This window comes from Mobula hypostoma, chromosome 2 (assembly GCF_963921235.1).
Source record: "Mobula hypostoma chromosome 2, sMobHyp1.1, whole genome shotgun sequence".
In the NCBI taxonomy this organism is placed as follows: Eukaryota; Metazoa; Chordata; class Chondrichthyes; order Myliobatiformes; family Myliobatidae; genus Mobula; species Mobula hypostoma.
Window position 1 is genome coordinate 199,378,623 of NC_086098.1, and position 23,318 is coordinate 199,401,940.

The following is a 23,318-nucleotide window of genomic DNA, read 5'->3' on the forward strand; positions in this document are numbered from 1 at the left end:
AGGAGGTGGACACAGAGTCTATAAAAAAAAGTAAGGCAAAATGGCATCAACTTCATGGACTCTATACAGATTAGAGGAGGAGGTATTTGCTGTCTTCAGGCAAATATGAGGAGATAAATCCCCAGGGCTTGATGAGTTGTTCCCTCGGACCCTGCATGAGGCAGGAGCAAAATGCCGGGACCCTAGCAGAGATGTTTAAATCATCCTTAATGACAGGTGAGGTGCCAGAGGATTGGAAGATAGCCAATGTTATGCCACTATTTAAGAATTGCTCTTTTAAAAAAAACAGCAAATTATAGGCCAGTAAGCCTGACATCAATAGTAGAAAGTTATTAGAAGGTATTCTAAGGGACAAAATGTACGAATATTTGGATAGATATGGACTAATTAAGGATAGTCGGCATGGCTTCATGTGTGGTAGGTCATGTCTAACCAATCTTTTAGAGCTTTTTGAGGAAGTTATCATGAAAATTCATGAAGGCAAGGCTGTGGATGTTGTCTACGTGGACTTTAGCAAAGTGCTTGACAAAGTCCAGCACGGGAGGTTGGTCAAGAAGGTTCAGTCACTTGACAGACAAGGTGAGGTAGTAAGTAGGATTAAATATTGACTTTGGGGGAGAAGCCAGAGAGTGGTGGTAGATTGTTGCCTCTCTCACTGGAGGCCTGTGTCTAGTGGAATGCTTCATGGACTGGTGCTGGGTCCATTGTTATTTGTCATTTATATTAACATATAAAATGACCTGGGTGATAATGTGGCTAACTGGATCAGCAAGTTTGTGGATGACACCAATATTGGGGATGTAGTGCAATGGGACCTGGACCAGCTGGAAAAATGGGCAGAAAAATAGCAGGTGGAATTTATTGCAGACAAATGTGAAGTGTTGCATGTTGGTAGGACCAACCAGAGTGGGTCTTACACAGTGAATGGCAGGACACTGAGGAGTGTGGTGGAATAAAGGGATCAAGGAATACAGGTCTATATTTAATTGAAAGTGGTGTCACACGTTGTTAGGGTGTAGAGAAATCTTTTGGAACATTGGCCTTCATAAATCAAAGTATTGAGTACAGGAGATGGGATGTTATGTTGAAGTTGTATAAGACATTGATGAGGCATAATTTGGAGTATTGTGCGCGGCTTTGATCCCCTAACTGCAGGAAAGATGTAAATAAGGTTGAAAGGGTACATAGAAAATTTACAAGGATGTTGCCGGGTCTGGAGGGCTTGAGTTTTAATGAAAAATTGAATAGGTTACAGCTTTATTCCTTGGAGTGTAGAAAATTGAGAGGAGGTTTGATGGGTACAGATGAGGGGTATAGATAGGGTAAATGCAGGTAAGCTTTTTACACTGAAGTTGGGTGGGACAACAACTAGAGGTCATGGGTTAAGGGTGAAAGGGGAAAGTTTAAGGGGAACATGAGGGGAAACTTCTTTAATCAGAGGGTCATGAGAGAGTGGAACGAGCTGCCAGTGCAAGTGGTGCATGCAAGCTTGATTTCATTGTTTAAGGGAAGTAGGGGTATGGAGGGATATGCAGATTGATGGGAGTAGGCAGTTTAAATGGCTCAGCACAGACTAGAAGGGCCAAACGGTCTGCTTCTATGCTATACTTCTCTATGACTATGAAACATGAATATGAATTCCTGTAATACAATCACTAAATGTTGAAAGATCTGTAGACAAACATTGAATTGAAAAGAATCTTTCCATTTGGAAATTGGTTTAAAAGCTCTGTTTTTATTAACAAAAGCTAGTTCTTTTATAAAGCAAACAACCTTTGAGACTAGCTCCTTTCCCACAGCTGAACCTGCATGAAGATATTTCTACTTTCTTATGGAACATATTAAAATAAATCTGGTAAACATACTACCGAAAACACATTTTGATCTGGAGAAACTTCTGTTGAAGTTAAAAAGACTGTTGAGAATTCATTCGACAGTAATAATGAAAGCTGATACTTGCGAGCATTTTAATCATCCAGCTGCTTAAGAACTGCGTTTTTGGTTTCTTCCCTCATCCTTCTCTCTGATCTTCCAACACTACACCAGTACCTTCACTTTCAAATAGTATGCATCAATAACCATCTTTGATATTCTGAGTTAGTGTAAGGGGGCAAGAAAAGTCTAATAATGCATGTCATTCCATACATTACAATAATGTAAGTATTAACCATAGCATATTGGAAGGATATTAATTGAAAGAAAATGGCATTGTTCTGCAGCGAAACTAAGCATGATAAGATGTGTTTTCTTTCAGTTTGTGATGGATATTCAGAGTTCAAGGATGCAAAACTTCTCTACAGATTCCGTAAAGATGATGGAACATTTCCCTTAAGTAAGGAGGTGAAGGTGTTCATGAGAGGTCAGAGCTTGTATGAAAAGTGAGTTCCTAATAAAGTTTTTAATTATTGATTCCATCTTCTATTTGATGACATAGAAACATAGAAAACCTACAGCACAATACAGGCCCTTCGGCCCACAAAGTTGTGCCGAACATGTCTCTACCTTAGAAATTACTAGGGTTACCCATAGCCCTCTATTTTTCTAAGCTCCATGTACCTATCCAAAAGTCTCTTAAGATACCCTATCGTATCCACTTCCACCACCGTTGCTGGCCACCCATTCCACGCACTCACCAGTCTCTGCGTAAAAAAAAAACTTACCCCTGACATCTCCTCTGACCCTTTACCCTTCATTAACATTTTACTCTTAGATTCCCCTGTATTTTACACTAAAATATTAATCTCTTCAATTTCATCTATGTTGATAGTGCACTCAACTTTCAGTTGGAAACTTGTGAATTCAAAGGATCTGAGGGCTAGAATCATTATCACAGATGGTGTCCATGAGATGAGACATTAAATTGTGAACCTATCTGCTTTCTCAGGTGCTGTGCTTCGAATGGAATGCTTAAAATTCTTCACGCATTTTAAAGTGCTTTGGAGTGACCCAAGGTCATGAAAGACATAAGCTTAACAAAGCATTTTTCTCTCTGCATGTTCAGGGTAGATTAGATAATGATTTTAAGAATAAATACAATATTTCAAATGCTTGGAATAGGAAATGTTAACGTGCACTGGAAAACAAAATAGTAGCTGCAAAGTTAAAAGGCAGATTAACATGGGTTTAGAGTAATCATTAAAAAGACTAAGGGAAAACGTCCTGTTAATGGGTGTCTTGGTTTAACATTAATCTATTAATTACAAGATTGCTTCAAAACATACTTCAATATTGTTGGAGGTACTGATTTTTGTGAGAATTCTGGACAAAACCTCTTTGTCTATGATCCCGCGTCACATTTACAGAACAGTTTGTTATTCTGTACAAAGATACAAAGGTCTGTATTTTGCCCTGGGCAATGAAGTCCTAGTGCTGACTTGACCTTGAAGACTGCTACAAAGAGTTTTAGTGGTCTTGGTCCCTTCTCTCCCATTGTTCTCACAATTTCTGATTCCCAGCACCAAGGAAGTCATCATACCAGTTGAGCAGCAAACCAGAAAAATGCAATTTTTAGCTTGGGGTCTAAATTTCTCTGAAGGCAATAGTGATTCCACGTGGAACTGCTTCATTTTGCCTCCACAATTGTGTAGAAATTTGGGACTTCTGTGGAGGAATTGGCAAGTCCTGATTTTATCTGATCACTGCTGTCATTCCAGCTTTGCTTTGATGCTGGAGTAAAGTACAGTGAAGAGCAAATATCTGTAGTTCACCAGCAGTTCCACGGTGAAATCTACCTGCCGAACCTGCACTAGCTTGAATTGCTCCAGGTAAGTGCTGATTTTATTTGGAAGCCAGTAGCAAGCTTGGACAGCTTGCTGCTGCCTGGAAGATCTGGCTCTTCATTCAATGTTTATACAACACAGAAACAGCAGAAATGGCTTAGACTAATGAGCAGATTTTGATATATATTTTAGAAGTTGCTCAACTTGGGCTCAGTTCTTCAAGATATTGTTGAAAACAAGCCAAAAGAGCAAAGATTCTAATCTAAGAAGTGCCTATTTAAAATTTTAGTTTGAGATGTAATATCTTCTGTTTTGGAACAAACGTTCCTTTTAGATATCTGATTATTTTGGGACATGTACATCTCTACACAGTTAATCTGCCATTGACAGGCTTATTAATTCTGAGAATACAATTATGAAATTGCAAGAGGAAAATGGAATAAAGTACCAACGTAGTGTTTCTGGCTGCGAAATCATTGACTGGCTGATAAAAGAAGGGGAAGCTTCTTCAAGGAAAGAAGCAGTGGAGCTTTGCCGGCGAGAACTTGAACATGGAATCATTCAACATGGTGAGGAAGCTGTAATAGATGTTGACTATATATATCTAGCTTTTAAACATGAAATAATCTATTTACATATGCTGCCTTTATATTTAAGTTTCTAGTTACTTCACGTATTTACATATTTTTTATTTGCATACCCTGCAAATCATATCTTGAACTTTAGAAAATGCTATACATCCATTATTCTTCATTAACTGACACTAGATCTCAGAACTCCAATCTGTTAACCATCTGTATTTTTAAAATCTGATTTTAGAATCATAGTCAAGGAACACCACAACATAGAAACAGGCCCATCTGGTCCATGCCGAACTATATTCCGCTTTCCCGTTGTCCTGCTTCCATACCGCACCCCCCCCTCCCCAATCCATGTACTTATCCATTATCCAAATTTCTCTTAAATGGTGAAATTGACCCCACATCCAACATTTCTGCTGGTAGCACATTCCACACACTCACCACACTCTGAGTGAAGATATTCTCCTTCATGTTCCTTTAACCATTTCACCATTCACCCTTAAACCATGACCTCTTTTATTTTATTCCATTTAACTGTCCCTTCATACTTTGTATTTACCTCATTCCTTTTCTCCTAAATTCAATTATTTTGGTTCCTTTCCCTATTCAGTCACCATTACAGGCACTGCTCTCAGCTATTTTATTATTTCATTCTTTGGAGCTCCCATACCTTAATGCTTCCTCCTCCTAAAATAAATCTGTCCAAACCAGAATTCAGAATGTTGTTCAATGCAAGGCACCAAATTGACAAGTTTGAACATTTATTACATATAGGCAGAGGGCCAGGCATACTTAAGTATTTGATAAGTAGTTGATAAATTCAATGTGAGATGTACGGTTAACTTTCCAGAACTCTGATGCAATGGTGTTGAAGTCCATCCAAAAGAACCAATAAATTTTTACACAAGTAGCTGTCATTCTCCTGACTCTATACAAGAAGAGTACTACTTATACATCACTTATCATCCCAATATTCAGAGGGAATCAAGAAACCAGACACAGTTGGTGCAGAATACATCACTAGAGTCATACAGCACAGAAACCATCTAACCCGTTCCGAAACTATTCAAAATGCCTACTCCCATCGACCTGCACCAGGACCATATCCCTACTATTAATGTCTATCCAAACTTCTCTTAAACGTTCAAATCAAGCTTGCATGCACCACTTCTGCTGGCAGCTAATTCCACTCTCTCAAGACTCTCTGAGTGAAGAAGTTACCCCTCATGTTCCTCTTAAACTTCTTGCCTTTCACGCTTAACCCATGACCCATGACCTTTGGTTATAGTTCCATCCAACCTCAGTGGAAAAAGCCCGTTGCACTTACCCTATCTGTACCCCTCATAATTTTGTATACCTCTATCAAATCTTCTCTCAGTCTTCTATGTTCTAAAGAATACAGACTTAACCTGTTCAATCTTTCCTTATAACTCAGGTCCTCCAGACCTGACAACATCCTTAAGAATTTTGCCTGTACGCTTTCAACTTTTGTTTACATTTTTCCTGCACACAATACTCCAAATTAGGCCTCACCAATATCTTATACAACTTCAACATAACATCCCATCTCCTGTACTCAATATATTGATTTATGAAGGCCAACATGCCAAAAGCTTTCTTTATGACCCTATTTGTCTGTAACGCCACTTTCAATGAATTATGGATCTGTATTCCCAGATCCCTTTGCTCTACCACACTCCTCAATACCCTACCGTTCGTTGTGTAAGACCTACCCTGATTGGTCTGATCAAAATACAAAACCTCGGGCTTGTCTGTATTAAATTCTATCTGCCATTTTTCAGCCCATTTTTCCAGCTTTTGCAGATCCTTCTGCAAGCCATGATAGCCTGTCTTATTGTCCACCTCATCCCCAATTTTGGTTTCATCCACAAATTTACTGAGTAAGTGTGGCATTTTCAGTTTTGTGCCAAAACGTCAAGTGTAAACTGTAACAATGTCTCTCAGCCAAATTGCTGACTTTATGTAAGGAGAGTTTAATGCTCTAGACCTGGGGTTCATGGACCCCTTGCTTAATGCTATTAGTCCATGGCATTAAAAAAGGCTGGGGAACCCCTGCTCTAGACCAAACCATTAAGATTAATGTTAATGTAATATTACTAAGGAATTGAAGGAGTCCAAAATAACAAGTTTGGCTTTATTAAGAAAGTGATTTGTTGTTCTGCAGTCTCGAATCGCCACCACTTTTTTGACAGTAACTTGCTCTACCAGTTCCGCATAAACTTTCGTCGAAGACGGCGACTGACTGAGCTCTTAAATGAAAGCTCGCGGATGGCACAAGAATCCCATGACAGTCCTTTCTGCCTGCGAAAGCTGAACCCGGAACAGGACGGCTCCAGTTTTCTCTCAGGTGGAAGTATTTTAGAATAATGCATGCATGTATGAAATGTATATCAATTGGACATCTATTATATATTTTGTTTATTTCAAATGCTCAGCATGGTTTTGGATCAATGAACTCGAAAATGTTTAAATTTAAGTAGCTTGTGAACAAACTTGTAACATTTAATTGTCAAATTAACCAGTCAATTTACCATATCTGTCCTTTATTGCTAGAAGTACTCTTTTTTTATTGAGTTCTATTCCTAGAAGTTCTATGTTTAAATAAAATTTTATTTATTTAGAAATATATCACAGTCACAGACTCTTCCAGCCCAACGAACATGTGCTGCCCAGTTCCACCCATGTAACCAATTAACCTACAAACCAGTACCTCTTTAGAACTTGTGGAGAAACCGGAGCACCCGGAGAAAACACACTCAGACGTGGAGAATATACAAACTGTTGACAGACAGCGGTGGAATTAAACCCGGGTTGCTGGCACTGTAAAAATGTTACACTAACTGCTACACTACTGTGCTCATTCTTGCTCAAAATAAGATGACACAAGATGGATTCAAGCCTGAGAATTGGAATTCAGTTTCTCTTGCAAGGTTTTGTGATTTTTTTTTGTGCAGAACAGGTAGATGGAACATGAAACAGAGTGAAAGACATATTGGTGTAAGTGTAATCTATGGTAGTAGTTTAAAAAAAAGAACACAATGGATCAGTCGCAAAAAAAATGAAGTATGAAAATATGTGCATATTAAACAGAGTTCTTTTGAAAAGATCAATGGTTTTCTCCACACTGCAAACTTTGTGTTTATTTACATAATGAAGGCTAATTTGATCTCATCCTCAAAGATAATTACAATGTTTAAAGAGCATTTGAACAGGTTCATAGACAGGAAGTGTTTTAGGGACGTGAGCCAAATGCAGGCAACGTGTTTGGCAAGGAGAAGTTGGGCTGATGGGTCTGTTTGTGTTCTGTATAACTCTATAACTTTGTAATGCACCAGCGAGGTTTAAAATTCCTGAGATTTATGGGAATGAGCTAGTAAGGGATAAGAATGTTTTTTTTCCCATTCAAAAACGTATCTTGTCCTAATGACCCAACAGTCTTCCTTTCTTTCTCAATCTTTTTATTAATTTTTAAAAAAAGTACGTATATATGAACACGAGGTTATCTCAGATATCTATATTGATAACAATACATATAAAAGGTAAAATAAGCAATATCAAGATCATATATAGTATCAATCTAATAGTATATAATAAAAAATAAAATACTCCTTATCATTTCATAAAAAGAGAAAAAAGAAAAAGAAACTTTTATAATTTTATATAAAGGAAAAAAACACTTCTCTATAAACAAAAATAAAAAATAATAAAAAAGAAAAAAAAAGAAAGGGGGACTGGGCAGCCCATATTGAGAGTAAAGAAAGAACAAAGAAAATCTTTCTGATCAAATCCAAATTTTTGAGAGAGTAACTAGGAGAACAATAGATCAAACCATATGAAAATATTGAATAAAAGGTTGCCAGGTTTCTTCAAATTTAAAGGATATATCAAATGTCCGACTTTCTTATTTTCTCTAAACTTAGACAGGACATAATGGAGGAAAGCCAATAGAAAAGAGTAGGTGGATTAGAGTCCTTCCACTTAAGCAAAATGGCTCTCCTAGCCAATAAAGTTGTAAATGCTATCATCCGTTGAGTAGAAACAGGAACATATCCTGCTTCCGGTGGAATGATCCCAAAAATTGCTGTAAATAAATTCGGTTGTAGGCCCAAATTCAAAACTTTTGATAAGTTTTAAAGACATCTTTCCAAAAGTTAGCTATCTTGATACAAGACCAAAACTTATAAGTTAAAGTAGCCACCTCAATATTACATCTGTCACAAGTAGGATTAATATTAGGAAAATTACGGGCTAATTTATCCCCTGACATATGTGCCGGGTCTGCTACCTTGAACTGTATCAAGGAATGACGGGCACAAATAGATGATCTATTTACCAAATGAAAAATTTTATCCCATTGATTATCTGAAAGTGACTCTCGAAATTCCAATTCCCAGCACCTCTAATTTTATCGTTAGATACCTTTTGCAAATTAAATAACCATTTATAAATTATAGCTATCAGTCCTTTTTGAAATGGTTTACCCTGAAAAAGAGTATCTATCATATTGGGTGGATAAGCAGAGGGAAAATTTGGAAGTAAACGAGGTAAAAAATTCCTAATTTGTAAATATCTAAAAAAGTGTGCATTAGATAAATCATATTTGTCCACTAACTGAGTGAAAGACATTAAACTATCCTCCATAAACAAATCCAAAAAAGTTATTATTCCTTTAGTTTTCCAAATTAAAAAGGTCTGATTGGAAATTGATGGTTTAAAAAATAATTAAGATGGATTTTACTAGAAAGAACAAAGTTATTAAACTCAAAATATCTACGAAACTGAAACCAAGTTCTTAATGTATGTTTAATAATGGGATTGAGGTCTTGACTACCAATCTTAGAAAGCAAAAAAGGAAGAGAAGCTCCCAGTAAAGAGGCCAAAGAATACCCCTTCACCTAGTTTTTCTCCAAATCTACCCATAAAGGACAATCATGTATGTCTGCATAATGAATCCAAAACAAAATATATTGAATATTAATTGCCCAGTAATACATTCTAAAATTTGGCAAAGCCATACCACCATGCTTTTTTAATTTCTGCAATAGAGGTTTACGCAATCTAGGATTTTTATTATTCCAAATATAAGATAAAATTTTAGAGTCTATTCTGTCAAAAAACCATTTAGGAACAAAGGAAGGGTTGCTTGACATACATATAAGAACTTGGGTATCATTTTACTAGCAGTAATTCTACCAATTAAAGATAATAACATAGGAGACCATTTAGAAAGTATTTGTTGTATGTATTCAATTAATGGAAGAAAGTTATATTTATAAGGTCCTTAAAATTTTAATACCAAGATAAGTAAAATTATTTTTAGCAATACTATAAGAAATTTGATCGTATTGATCCCAGTAGTTATTAATAGGAAATAACTCACTTTTGTGCAAACTTAATTTATATCCAGAAAAACTACTACATTCAGAAAATATAGATAACATAAAAGGAATAGATTTATTAGGATCCGAAATATAAACTAACAAGTCTTCTGCATATAACGAAACCTTATGCACTTTATCTCCTCTCTTAATACCTTGAACATTGTTGGAGTCCCGAAGTGCAATAGCAAGAGGTTCTAAAGCCAGATTGAATAACAGCGCGAACTAAGAGGACAACCCTGCCGGGTACCTCTGTATAGCCTAAAATAAGGAGAGTTTTGATTGTTAGTTATAACTGCTGCCATAGGAGCTAGATAGATCAGCTTAATCCAGGAAATGAAACCTGGACCAAAATTAAATCTTTCCAAAACTTCAAATAAATAGAACCACTCAACCCTATCAAAGGCTTTCTCTGCATCAAGAGAGACAACATATTCGGATTCTTTAGATGGAGAGGAATGAATAATATTCAATAATCTCTGAATATTAAAATATGAATATCTGTTCTTAATAAATCCAGTCTGATCTTTAGAAATAACCTTAGGTAGAATATTCTCAAGCCTGTTAGCCAAAATCTTAGAAAGAATTTTAGAATCCACATTTAATAAGGAAATTGGCCCGTAAGAGGCACATTCAGATAAATCTTTTTCTTTTTTGGGAATTAATAAAATTAATGCTTCATAGAAAGTTTTCGGAAGGGTCCCAGAGGGTATAGAATCAGTGAAAATCTGGCATAAATGATGTGTAAGTATTTCAGTAAAGATCTTAAAAAATTCTACTGTATATCCATCCAGTCTCGGAGCTTTACCTGATTGAAAAGATATAGCCCTTACTATTTCCTCTCGTTTAATAGGCACATCTAATGTTTTCATATCTTGGATAGAAATTTTGGGTAGATTCAATCTTTGCAAGAATCTATTCATAAAAGTAGTATTGCCTGGAAAATAAGATTTATAAAGGTTAGAGTAAAAATCCAGAAATACCTTACTAATTTCCTGACATTCCGACGTTTCAGTTCTATCAGTTCTTCATATTTTCAAAATCTGTCTTCTGCGCCGTAGATGCTTTAAGTTGACCAGCCAACCATTTACTTGATTTATCCCCATGTATATAAAATTGAATTTTAGATTTCAGAAGTTGCTGCTCAATGGGAAAAGTCAGAAGCAGAACATACTGAATTTGAAGTTCCACCCTTACATAGATCTTCACTGGGTGTTACTGAGTAAACTTTATCTATTTCTTTAATCTTGTTAGTAATCACTAAACATTCTGCTTTAGATTTCCTTCTTAAAGCTACTGAATATGAGATTATCTGTCCCCTAAGAAAAGATTTCATTGTATCCCAAATAACCAAATTTGACATACCCTCAGTTGTATTTAATTCAAAAAATAGAGAAATTTGCTCTTCAGTAAAACTTAAAAATGCTGAATCATGCAGCATTGTAGCTGGCTCCCTGCCTGCCTAAATCCCTTATTTATATATTTACTATTATTATTATTTTCTCTCTCTCTCTCTCTCTCTCTCTCTCTCTCTCTCTCTCTCTCTCTCTCCTTTTTCTCCCTCTGTCCCTCTCAATATACTCCTTGCGCATCCTCTGGGCTTCCCCCCTTCCCCTTTCTTTCTCCCTTGGCCTCCCATCCCATGATCCTCTCATATCTCTTTTGCCAATCAACTTTCCAGCTCTTAGTTCCATCCCCCCCCCCGTCTTCCCCTATCATTTCAGATCTCTCCCTCCCCCCTCCCACTTTCAAATCTCTTACTATCTCTTCTTTCAGTTAGTCCTGATGAAGGGTCTCGGCCTGAAACGTCGACTGTACCTCTTCCTATAGATGCTGCCTGGCCTGCTGCGTTCACCAGCATTTTTTATGTGTGTCGCTTGAAATTCCAGCATCTGGAGATTTCCTTGTGTTAAGGGATAAGAATATGTGTTTTTTCCCCGTTCAAAAACATATCCTGTCCTAATGACCAAACTGTCTTCCTGACCTAGTCTTCTAGCCTACTAGTTAATGTTATTGCTATGCATTTAATTCTGTGATGATGTGTAGCCAATGCGATGAATGCCTAACTTGCTTCCTGTTTCAATTGCCAGTGCAAACCAATAAAGAAATAAAGGTGGTATCAGCAGTGCGTCGGAGCAGTATTACCTCTGCCGTCACAGGAACTACAGCCTTCTACAACACAACTCCAAGTCTTGCCTGTGTGTCTTCAGTGGAATGTAACCCCAAATCAGGTTGGAGCAGTACAATTAAAGCAAGCAATCTCTATAAATTGAATTCAGAAATGTATTGTTTTAGTAGACCAGACACAAATTAGAGCAAATGGAAAGACTACACAGATTGGTATTTCAGATTATGGGCGATTTAATAAGACTGGTGCACATAATCAGTCAAAGCTGATCTACCTAGATTTTGACAACAGAATGGAAGCTACTAAAGATATCAAGTAACAAACTAGGTCTTGATTACAGAATAAAGTGATTATCTACAAGTCTAAATGAGTTAAACTGAAAGTTCAATTTTCTATTTCAACAATGTGTGTCCTCTATAAAATAATTAATGAAATTCCTGAAACTTGGGCATTGTCACTGCTGTGTCTCTCTACCTTAAGGCTTTTTCTGTCGTTTTCTGTTACTGCATTAGCACAATTCACATTCCTATTTACTAGTTATTAGCACTTAATATTCCTTGTCCAACAACTCAAGCTGAGCATATATACTGAGAAGTTATACAACTCTCATATATTTGTTTCTGTTCAGTTGGATGGGAAGTAATTGGCTGTGAATGCATATTTTAATTTTATCAGGCATAAAAGACTTGAGCACGTAGGCCCTACAGAACATTGCATTGTAGAATCATGAAAATGATATTGGGTGTTTAAAACAGGAGTAATGGAAAGGATATTGATGAAAGGGTTTGAAGTTTTCATTGTCTTCATGCTTACTATTTCTCAACATTTTCTTGAATACAGAAGATTAATCAGTGTATTTGCAAGATCTGTTAGCAAAGTCTGAATTCACCTTCACATAGAGGGTGGTAAAAATCCAGCACCCTCTTCCCCTCTGCAAGGACTCTAGGTGTTGCAATTTGAAATTTCAATAGCCTGATCAATGGCAGGGGCAGGTCACAGCGATGAGGTTTATCGCAGGTCAGTGACACTGTTATGAAAGGAGAGCTACATGGGCATTCGGGATCATTCTGACAGCCCAATCAGCAGCAGCAGCAGACACAGCGATGAGGTTTCTTGCAGGTTGGCAACGCTTATTTAAAAGTACAGAAGGGACAAGCAGGATGGCAATTGTTGGGAGTAGGCCAGTGATGAGAGTAGCAGGGTCAGGTTTTGGCTCAAAAGGAGGCTTCAGTTTGAAAGAGGCATTAGCTCTGGATACGCTTCTGTTAAGGTACCTAGTGTAGTAAATGGCTGTTGTGTGTTCTTCATGATGGATGCTGGAGTCCTGAGAGACCCAGAGTCTTCCAGGGAACTACATCTGCATGAAGTACATCCAGCTGCAGCTCCTTGACGACCATGTTAGGGATCTGGAGCAGCAGCTGGTGACCTTTGGCTTGAACGGAAGACAGAGGAAATAATCGATCATAGTTGCAGGGAAGTAGTCACCCCGAAGTTACAGGAAGCGAGTTGCGGGGCAAATGGAAATATAAATAAGCAGTTAGTGCAGAACGCCCCTGTGGCCATTCCCTTCAATAATAAGTATACTGTTTTGGATACTGTTGTGAGGAATGAACTCCCACGGAATGCCACGGAGACCAGGTTACCGGCACTAAGCATGGGTCCATGGCGAAGAAGGGAAAGGGGGAAAAGAAGGGAGCGGCAGTGATAGGGGACTCAATAGTCAGGGGAACAGGCAGGAGACTCTGTGGATGTGAACGGGATACCCGAAAGATATGGTGCCTCCCAGGTGCCATGGTCAGGGATGTCTCGGATCACGTACACATTTTGGAGGGAGGAAGAGCAGCTAGATGTCCTGGTATGTATTGGTACCAATGACATAGGAAGAAAAAGCAAAGTCGTCCTGAAAAGAGAACTTAGAGAGCTAGGTAGAAAGCTGAGAAGCAGGACCTCCCGGGTAGTAAACTCCAGATTGTTGCCTATATAGTGTGCCAGTGAGGGTAGAAACAGGATGATTTGGCAAATTAATACATGGCTGAGAAGCTGGTGCAGGGGGCAGGGCTTCAGGTTCTTGGATCATTGGGATCTCTTCTGGGGGAAATATGACCTGTTCAAAAGTGACTGGTTGCGCCTGAATCTGAGGGGAAACAATATTTTTGCGGGTGTTTGTTAGAGCTGTTGGAGGGGGTTTAATCTAATTTGGCAGGGATGTGGGAACCAGAGTGAAGGGACTCAGGATAGGACAGATGGTGAAAAAGCAATAATAGCATGCAATCAGACTGTCAGGTAGGGCAGGCAGATGACAGCAGATCATATATAACCATATAACAATTACAGCACGGAAACAGGCCATCTCGGCCCTTCTAGTCCATGCCAAACTCTTACTCTCACCTAGTCCCACCGACCTGCACTCAGCCCATAACCCGCCATTCCTTTCCTGTCCATATACCTATCCAATTTTCCTTAAATGACAGAATCGAACCTGCCTTTACCACTTCTACTGGAAGCTCATTCCACACAGCTACCACTCTCTGAGTAAAGAAGTTCCCCCTTGTGTTACCCCAAAACATTTGCCCCTTAACTCTCAACTCATGTCCTCTTGTTTGAATCTCCCCTACTCTCAATGGAAAAAGTCTATCCACGTCAACTCTATCTATCTCCCTTATAATTTTAAATACCTCTATCAAGTCCCCCCTCAACCTTCTACGCTCCAAAGAATAAAGACCCGACTTGTTCAATCTTTCTCTTTAACTTAGGTGCTGAAACCCAGGTAACATACTAGTAAATTGTCTCTCTACTCTCTCTATTTTGTTGACATCTTTCCTATAATTCAGTGACCAGAACTGTACACAATACTCCAAATTTGGCCTCACCAATGCCTTGTACAATTTTAACATTACATCCCAACTCCTATACTCAATGCTCTGATTTATAAAGGCCAGCATACCAAAAGCTTTCTTCACCACCCTATCCACATGAGATTCCACTTTCAGGGAACTATGCACCATTATTCCTAGATCCCTCTGTTCTACTGCATTCTTCAATGCCCTACCATTTACCATGTATGTCCTATTTTGATTAGTCCTACCAAAATGTAGCACCTCACACTTATCAGCATTAAACTCCATCTGCTATCTTTCAGCCATCAACCCCAACTCACATCAGGGTGATTAACAGTGCATGAGGGATGCAGAATCAAAAAGGGTAGCAAATACAGCATTCAAAGTGTTATACCTCAATGCACAGAGTATAAGAAATAAGGTAGATGATCTCGTTGCACTTTTACAGATTGTCAAGTATGATGATGTGGCCATTATTGAATCATGGCTGAAGGATGGTTGTAGTTGTGAACTGAATATCCAAGGTTACACATTGTATCGGAAGGATAGGAAGGTAGGCAGAGGGGGTGGTGTGGCTCTGCTGGCAAAGAATGGCATCAAATTAGCAGAGAGATGTGACATAGGATTGGAAGATGTTGAATCCTTGTGAGTTGAGTTAAGAAACTGCAAGGGTAAAAGGACCTGGATGGCAGTTATATACAGGCCTCCGAACAATAGCTGGGATGTGGACCACAGATTACAACAGGAAATAGAAAAGGCGTGTCAAAAGGGCAATGTTATGATAGTCATGGGAGATTTTAACATGCAGGCCAATTCGGAAAATTAGTTTGGTAATGGTTCAAACTGAGCATGAGTTTGTTGAATGCCTGTGGGATGGATTTTTAGAGCAGTTTGTCATTGAACCTAGTCGACTCTACTAAACTGGATTGGGTGTTATATAATGAACTGGAGTTGATTAGGGAGCTTAAGGTAAAAGAACCTATTGGAGACGGTGATCACAACATGAAAGAGTTCATCTTGAAGTTTGATGGGTAGTAAAAGGTTTTTCAAGTATGTAAAAAAATAAGAGATGAGAGTGGATATAGGATTGCTAGAAAATGAGTCCGGAAACATAATAACGGGGGACAAGGAGATAGCAGATTAACTAAATGAGTATTTTGCATCAGTCTTCACTGTGGAAGATATTAACAGTGTGCCAGCTGTTGAAAGGTGAAGGGAAGAGAAGTGAGTGCAGTTTCTATTACAAGGGAGAAGGTGCTCAAAAAGCTGAAAGACCCAAGGGCACATAAGTTGCCTGGATCAGAAGAACTACACCCTGAGGAGGTGGTAGTAGAGATTGTGGAGACATTAGTAATGATCTTTTAAGAATCATTGGTCTCTGGCATGGTGCCAGAGGACTGGAAAATTGCAAATGTCAATCCACTCTTTAAGAAAGGAGTTAGGCAGCAGAAAGGAAATTTTAGACAGTTAGCCTGACCTCAGTGGTTGGGAAGATGTTGGATTTAATTGTTAAGGGTGAGGATATAGAGTACTTAGTAACACAGGACAAGATAGGACAAAATCAACATAGTTTCCTTAAGAGAAAATCTTGCCTGATGAACCTGTAGGAATTCTTTGAGGAGATTACATGTAGGATAGATAAAGGTGATGCAGCTGATGTTGTATATTTAGACTTTCAGAAGGCCTTTGACAAGGTGCCACACATGAGGCTACTTACCAAGTTAAGAGTCCATGCTATACATGAAAGTTACTGGCATGGTTAGAGCATTGGCTGATTGGCAGGAGGCAGTGACTGGGAATAAAAGGATCCTTTTCTGGTTGGCTGCCAGTGACAAGTGGTGTTCCACCAGGGGTTGGTGTTGGGACCGCTTTTTTTTAATGCTGTATATCGTTTGGTGCAGAAGGCTCTTGAAGTCAACAAAGGCGATTAGCCCATGGTCTGTTGAAAACTTACTGGTACTTCTGGTGACATAAGTGTTGAGGTCTGCAGTTTGGATGATAACACAATCTAATAGCTACCATGTGCCTAAACCTCAAAGGCTTGTAATGAAATTACAACATAGGGTCATGCCAAGCAGAGGCTGTAGATGAAAGAAACTGAGACAAGGATAGACCTCTGTAATAAATTACTATTTATGGTAAAGTCAACTACACTACTGCAAGGTGACATGCAGTGCCTTGTTAATGAGTAAAGTATAACTGCTCACAATTTTGTTTCAATGCAAAATACTAACTTCCTGAAACCTTACTGTTAATAAACAACCATAAAACATGGACTATCGAAACAAATAACAAATTCCACAGTACCCACAGCTCAAACCAGCTTAGCACAGGATTTAACACACAGAGTATCTGCTTACAACATAAATAACATTGACCTGTGAGATTTGAAATGATCACATATATTCACACAGAGATGTACAAAATTTGAGCTGTGACCAGCTTTACAAGGTGTGAATATTCCCTCTCTTAAAAGTTGACTCACCGTTTGTTAAAATATTCTTGAACAGCTTGACACAACATTGCTAACTCCTCAACATGTGATCACAGTAATAACAGCATCAATGGAATTGATGCTGAAGAGGGCCTTTGAAGCATTATATATAAAGAGATGCATTACCGACACACCTACTATTGGGACCCTGATATGAGCTTCTGCCCTCCCGACTGCTGCGTTGAAATCCAATAAGGGATTGCCCCAGAGTGCAGGCTGCAGAAACTGCCTGAGAAGGCTGTGGTGGGAAAGTGCAGTCACTTAGAACTATGATGTAGGGTCAAGACTCACCCTGGTCGGCACACTGTGTGGCATTTGCTGGGGACTGGCTGTGACTGCTCCTGGTGTAGACAGTCTGATTGGATCATCACAGCCTATTGTACAGCCGATGTCTCTTTGGCTGTCCCACACCGGAGAAGATATTTTTGTTGGGGCGACACTGTTGAACCTGCAACCTCTGGGCTACAGAGTCAAACAAAAGGAAGATGGTCATTTCCATCAGGTGATGGCAGAAACAGTGGGATTTGTGTGGTGGAGCAGGTGAAGCCAGATTCCAGAAGTGGCTCACACACACCAGACCAGCTGGCATGTGGCCATGAGCCACACAACGGATTGCTGATCCACATTATTCACTCGAGCCCACCCTAGCAAACTCTTATAGGCAGCTGTCCCAGACTACGCCATGGATGATTCACTGATGGTGGAGCGATAGTGAAGGGCAGTGACTAATGCCAGGCTGCCACTGTTACTGCAGCATTCAACAGTAGACAGGGTTGGGATCTGCACTGGGGTCTTGTCGCAGGCACATGCAGCTCCAAAAAAAACATTCTTTAAAAAATGTACCACAGTTATCCGTGGTCGAGTGGTCGGCGACTTGGGCCGGCTCCCCCACTGGACTTAGTCTGGTGAGGAGGGTGTGAGGACACCCAGCAGGACTAAAAAAAAGACAAGACCTGACAAAGGGCGGTTGAGCTCCTTGTGAGCCAACGGCCATCTTCCGTGGAAGAGATTAAAGCCTCACCACATATCTACGAATCGTACGCTATGCACCTAGTTAGAAGAAATATGATGAACTTGGGCTCTTCACCGTGTGCCTGGACCTGCCCAAGGCTTCCACTTAAGGAAGGGCCGAGGTTGAAGACGCGGCTGCGGCTAGAGGCCAACATGGCCTCGGGCTCGAGTTCGGCGGGGGCGGCGGGCAGTGCCAAGGCGGCCAGCTTGAACAAACTGGAGGAGAGGCTGTACTTGGTGCTGTTGCAAGATCGAAGAAGATGGAGGTGCATAGCCGCCAACCCTGGATTCAGGACGGCACCCGCTGACTGACTGACCACATTTATCCAGCTGAAAGTTCAAACTGGAGAACAAAGAATGTTATAATGAGACAATACTCCCAGGAAAGTGTTAAGTGAGGTGTGTGTATTACATGAAACATTTGTACACAAACACACCCTAAATACACACTGATAGTTAAACCAGGGGAAAGTCCTGAATAGTGCTCCTTTATTGTGGAGCATTTCAGAGTCCCTTCATGAAGTGAAAGGGAAGAATGTTATTTTAATTAGATAAGGGACTCTAATCAGACATCCATGATGTAATTTGGAGTTCAATGTAAAAGTGATGCTGTAGGGACCTCTCAGTTGGAGAAAGCTGGTTGCAGAAAGGAAGGATGAAGTTATCAGCTCCACAAGCTGAGCACCTTGTAGTTATGAGTCCAAGGGGTGGTGCACCGTAGCCAGGTTTATGATGAGCAACACTTTGGACTCTTCCTTCATTTCCATCTGTAGGTAGGCCTCAGCTAAGTCCAATTTGCTGAAGTATTTTCCTCCAGAAAGGTTTGCAAAGACGTCCTCTATCCAGGGCAGAGGATACTGATTTACTTTCAGTATTGGGTTGATGGTGACTTTAAAGTCACCACAGATTCTGAAAGACCATTTTTCTTGGCTACTGAGATTACTGGTGTTACCCATGGGTTCTAATCAACCTTGGAAAGAATTCCTTCAGCCTCCATGCGATCTAGCTCACTGGCTACTTTATCATGGATAGTGTAAGGAACTGGATGGGCTTTGTAAAAATTAGATGTTGGCATTTCATTTTCATTTAATACTATTTTACCCTTGATATGTTTGAGTTTTCCAGTGCCATCCTTGAACTCTGCTGTGACATCATTCACTACCTTTCTTATTCTGCTCTCAGATGACTGTATTCCAGGGGATGTGGCATGCAAATTGTGGATGGATCTCCAATCAAGTTGTAGTTGAATCAGCCAATCACACCCCCACAATGCTGGCCCTCCTGTTTTTACCACATTTAAGCTCAACGTGGCTTGTTGATTCTAGTATTTCACTGTTAGGAATGTCATTCCCACAGGAATGATCTTTTCTCCAGTGTAAGTTCTTATTTAGATATCTGCAAGCTTCAGTTCTGTATCTTTAACATGCCATTCAAACTCATTTTGTGGAATGACTGAAGCAGCAGAGCAAGTGTCTACTTCCATTTTAATTAATTTCCTGTTCCGTTCTGGTGTATGTCATATTGCTTGTCTATTGCTAGTTTTAACATTGTAAATCTCAACGCTACCTATTCCTGTATCACACTCATCATTATCAGATTTTTCATTAACAGCATGCAGACTAGCACTCTTTTTAAAACTGTAATTTGATTTTTTTGCCTTTTCTCTTCCCTGTACAGTCCATTTATCTTTGTCTGCTCACCATGCTTTTTGTATGTGTCCTACTTTGTTGCATTTTCTGCAGGTTTCACCTTTAAACCTACATTGTATGCGAGCTTCTGCCACAATAGTAACACAATTTGTTCCTTAGGCAGTTTCTGTTTAGACATTGCAATTTTTTCTACCCCTTGTATGGCTCTATGACAAAGACTACTCAACTCCTGTAACAAACTTTTTATTCTAGCTTCTATATTGGCAAGAAATTCATGAGACTGCACAAAATGGCAGAAGAGCATTTAGGTTGGCATTAAGAACCCCAAATTCCTTCATGGGAAGCACTGTAACCCACAGAAGGACCATACAGGAGTGTTTGCAAACATTTTAAAACTCTCCGTACTTTAGTTTGTGGTTCCCACCTGCTTTAAGAAGACCACTATCATCCTAGTACTCAAGAAAAATAAGTTAATGTGCCTAAACAACTACTGCACAGTAGTTCTGACAATTACAGTCATGAAGTGATTTGAGAGGCTGCTCATGGAATGCATTAACTTCAGCTTTGCAGATAACCCTGGCTCACTGCAGTTTGCCTACTGCTGAAACAACAGACACAATTTCCCTGGCTCTACACTCCTCTCCGGCGCAAATAGATAGTAAAGACACCTATGTCAAACTGTTGTATATTGACTGCACCTCTGTCTTCAACACTATTATTCCAAGCAAATTCATCACCAGACTCCAGAGTCTGGGAGCCAATACTTCATCAGCAACTGGATCTTTGACTTTCAGACCAACAGACAGCATTTGTAAGGATAGGCAGCAACTTCACCACAGTTATTCTGAATGCTGGCGCTCCACAAGCGTGCACCCGACTCTACTCCCTGGATGCTCATGACTGTGTGGCCAGATTCTGCTCCAAATCCATCTACGAGTTTGCAGATGGTGCCACTGTAGTCACTAAAGAGGTGGTGGTGAGACTAGTGGGTTTAAAGGTTTGCAAGTTCCCTGGTCCTGATGGATTACGTCCCAGTGTACTGAAAGAAATGGCAGAAATTATAGTAAACACATTTCTGACAAATTATCAAAGTTCTCTAGACTCTGATCAGGCTTTGGCAGATTGGAAGACAGTGAATGTCATGTCACTATTGTAAAAAGCATGCAGGCAAGGCTGGTAACTATAATCCAGTTAGCTTAATGTCTGCAGTTGGGAAAATGCTTAAAGCTATCATTAAGGAAGAAATAAACAGTTTAATAGGAGTGGTTCCATCAGGTAGACGCATTATGGATTTATGAAGGACAGGTCCTGTTTGACAGACTTACTGACAAACTTGTTTTGCACTCAAAATGCTGAAGGAACTCAGCAAGCCAGGCAGCATCTATGGACAAGAGTACAGTCAATGTTTTGGGCTGAGACACTTCATTAGCACTGGGAAAAATAGATAAGCAGTCAGAGTAAGAAAGTGGGGGAAGGGGAGGAAGAACCTCCAGGTGATAGGTGAAATTGTGAGAGGGTGGGGCTGATAAACTTGCTTATATTCTTTGAGAATATAGTGAGCATAGTGGATAGAGGGGAACAGGTGGATGTTGTGCATTTAGATTTACAGAAGATGTTTGATAAGTACTGCATAAAGGATTTATTTATAAGATAAGGATGCATGGAGTTGGGGCTAATATATTGGCATGGTTAGAAGATTGATTAACCAACTGAAGACAGAGATGGATGTGGAGTGCTGCATGGGTCAGTTCTGGCCCCAGAACTGTTCATGATGCATGTCAATGATTTCGAAGTGGGGACCAAGTGTAGTATGTCTAAGTTTACTGACGCCACTAGATTGAGTGGAAAAGCAAATTCTGTAGAGGTTAACTGAGTGGATAAGGGTTTGGCAGATGAAGTTTGTAAATGTGAAGTCATCCACTTTGTAAGGAAAAATAGAAGATCAGATGAATTTTTAAATGGTGAAGGTTTGCAGCATTCTGTTCTTTAGACTGGGAATTGGGAGTGTTTGTGCCTGATTGCAAAAGGTTGGTTTGCAGGTACAACGGGTTATCAAGGAGGCAAATGGAACATCGGTTTTCATTGCTAAAGGAAGTGAGTTTCAGAGCAGAGTGGTTATGTTTTAACTGTAGAGGGTACTGCTGAGGCTGCACCTGGAGTGCTCTGTGCAGTTCTCAGATCCTTTCTCGAGGAAAAACAGGAGGTTCACAAATTTGATTCTGGAGATGAGGGGGTTAACCTAGGAGGAGAGATTGAGTTGCCTGGGACTACGAAAGGGATAGTGAAGAGAGAGGCAGGAAAGTTGCTTCCATTTGTAAGTGAGATTAGAACTACAAAACAGTGCCTCAAGTTTTGGGGAAATAGATGAGAAATGGCTATTCCCAGAGAGTAGTGAATCTGTGGAATTCTCTGCCCAGGGAGGTAGTGGAGGCTATGTCATTAAATATAGTTAAGACACAGTTAGACAGGTATTTACATAGCTAGTGAGCTAAGAGCTATTGGGAAAGGGCAGGAGGGTAAAGTTATGCCCACAGCCTGAGCAGTTATGATACTGAATGAAGCAGAGGCTGGAAGAGAAAGGATCAATCGTCTGGCCAACTGAGATCCCCTACTTCAGTGCTATAAATTGGACAAGTTGTCTGAGTGAGTTTTGATACAGAGGGAATGGTAGAATTCATGTTCTAAGTGGTTGGCCCGGGGTCATCGTAGTTACGTTGCTGTTTGTGCAGAGACAATAAAATGTGAGCTTTGATTAATTATGAGTTGCATAGTGAGTATTGTAATCTAGTTCCATTGATGAATTGTCAACATTACATTATGTAGTGGGTTGACTCTCTAATAACAATAAGGCGGAATACAGCAAGGAGAGCTAAGTAACATGGTGTCATGACAACAATCTTCCCTCAATATCAGCAAAACAGAAGACCTGGTCATGGACTTCAGGAAGGAAGGCAATGCACATGATTCTGTCTACATCAGCAGTGTTGAAGTTGATGGGAGTTATGAGAACTTAAAGTTCCCAGGAGATTCTCCCAAAAGATATTGACTGATGAACCTGTTGGAATTTTTTGAGGAGATTGCAAGTACGATAGATAAAGGGAATGCAGGGGATGTTGTATATTTGAATTTTCAGAGGGCCTTAAGGTTACTTCCCAAGTTAAGAGCCCATAGTTTTACAGGAAAGTTACTGGCATGGTTAGAGCATTGGCTGATTGGTAGGAGACAGTGAGTGGGAATAAAAGGATCCCTTCCTGGTTGACTGACAGTGACTGGTGGTGTCAGTATGGTACTGCTTTTTATGACTGTCGGTGTGGGACCGCTTCTTTTTATGTTGTATATCAATGATTTTGATGATGGAATAGATGGCTTTGTTGCCAAGTTTGCGCGATGATATGAAGATTGTTGGAGGGGCACGTAGAGTTGAGGAAATGGATCGGCTGTTAAGGATTTGAACAGATTAGGATAATGGGTAAGAACATGGTAAATGAAATACAATGTTG

The 23,318-nt window shown here is 39.7% G+C and overlaps 1 protein-coding gene across 2 annotated transcripts in view; it reads left to right on the forward strand.

The window, feature by feature from the left end:
* The window catches only part of LOC134342800 (DEP domain-containing mTOR-interacting protein-like), a 110,296-nt gene that overhangs the window by 45,461 nt on the left and 41,517 nt on the right, over nucleotides 1-23,318 (forward strand). For both annotated transcript variants that reach the window (XM_063041384.1, XM_063041385.1), the window contains exons 3-6: nucleotides 2,255-2,378; nucleotides 4,110-4,288; nucleotides 6,486-6,668; nucleotides 11,790-11,930. In XM_063041384.1, coding sequence (XP_062897454.1) covers nucleotides 2,255-2,378; nucleotides 4,110-4,288; nucleotides 6,486-6,668; nucleotides 11,790-11,930 — 627 coding nt within the window. The remainder of the gene's footprint in view (nucleotides 1-2,254; nucleotides 2,379-4,109; nucleotides 4,289-6,485; nucleotides 6,669-11,789; nucleotides 11,931-23,318) is intronic.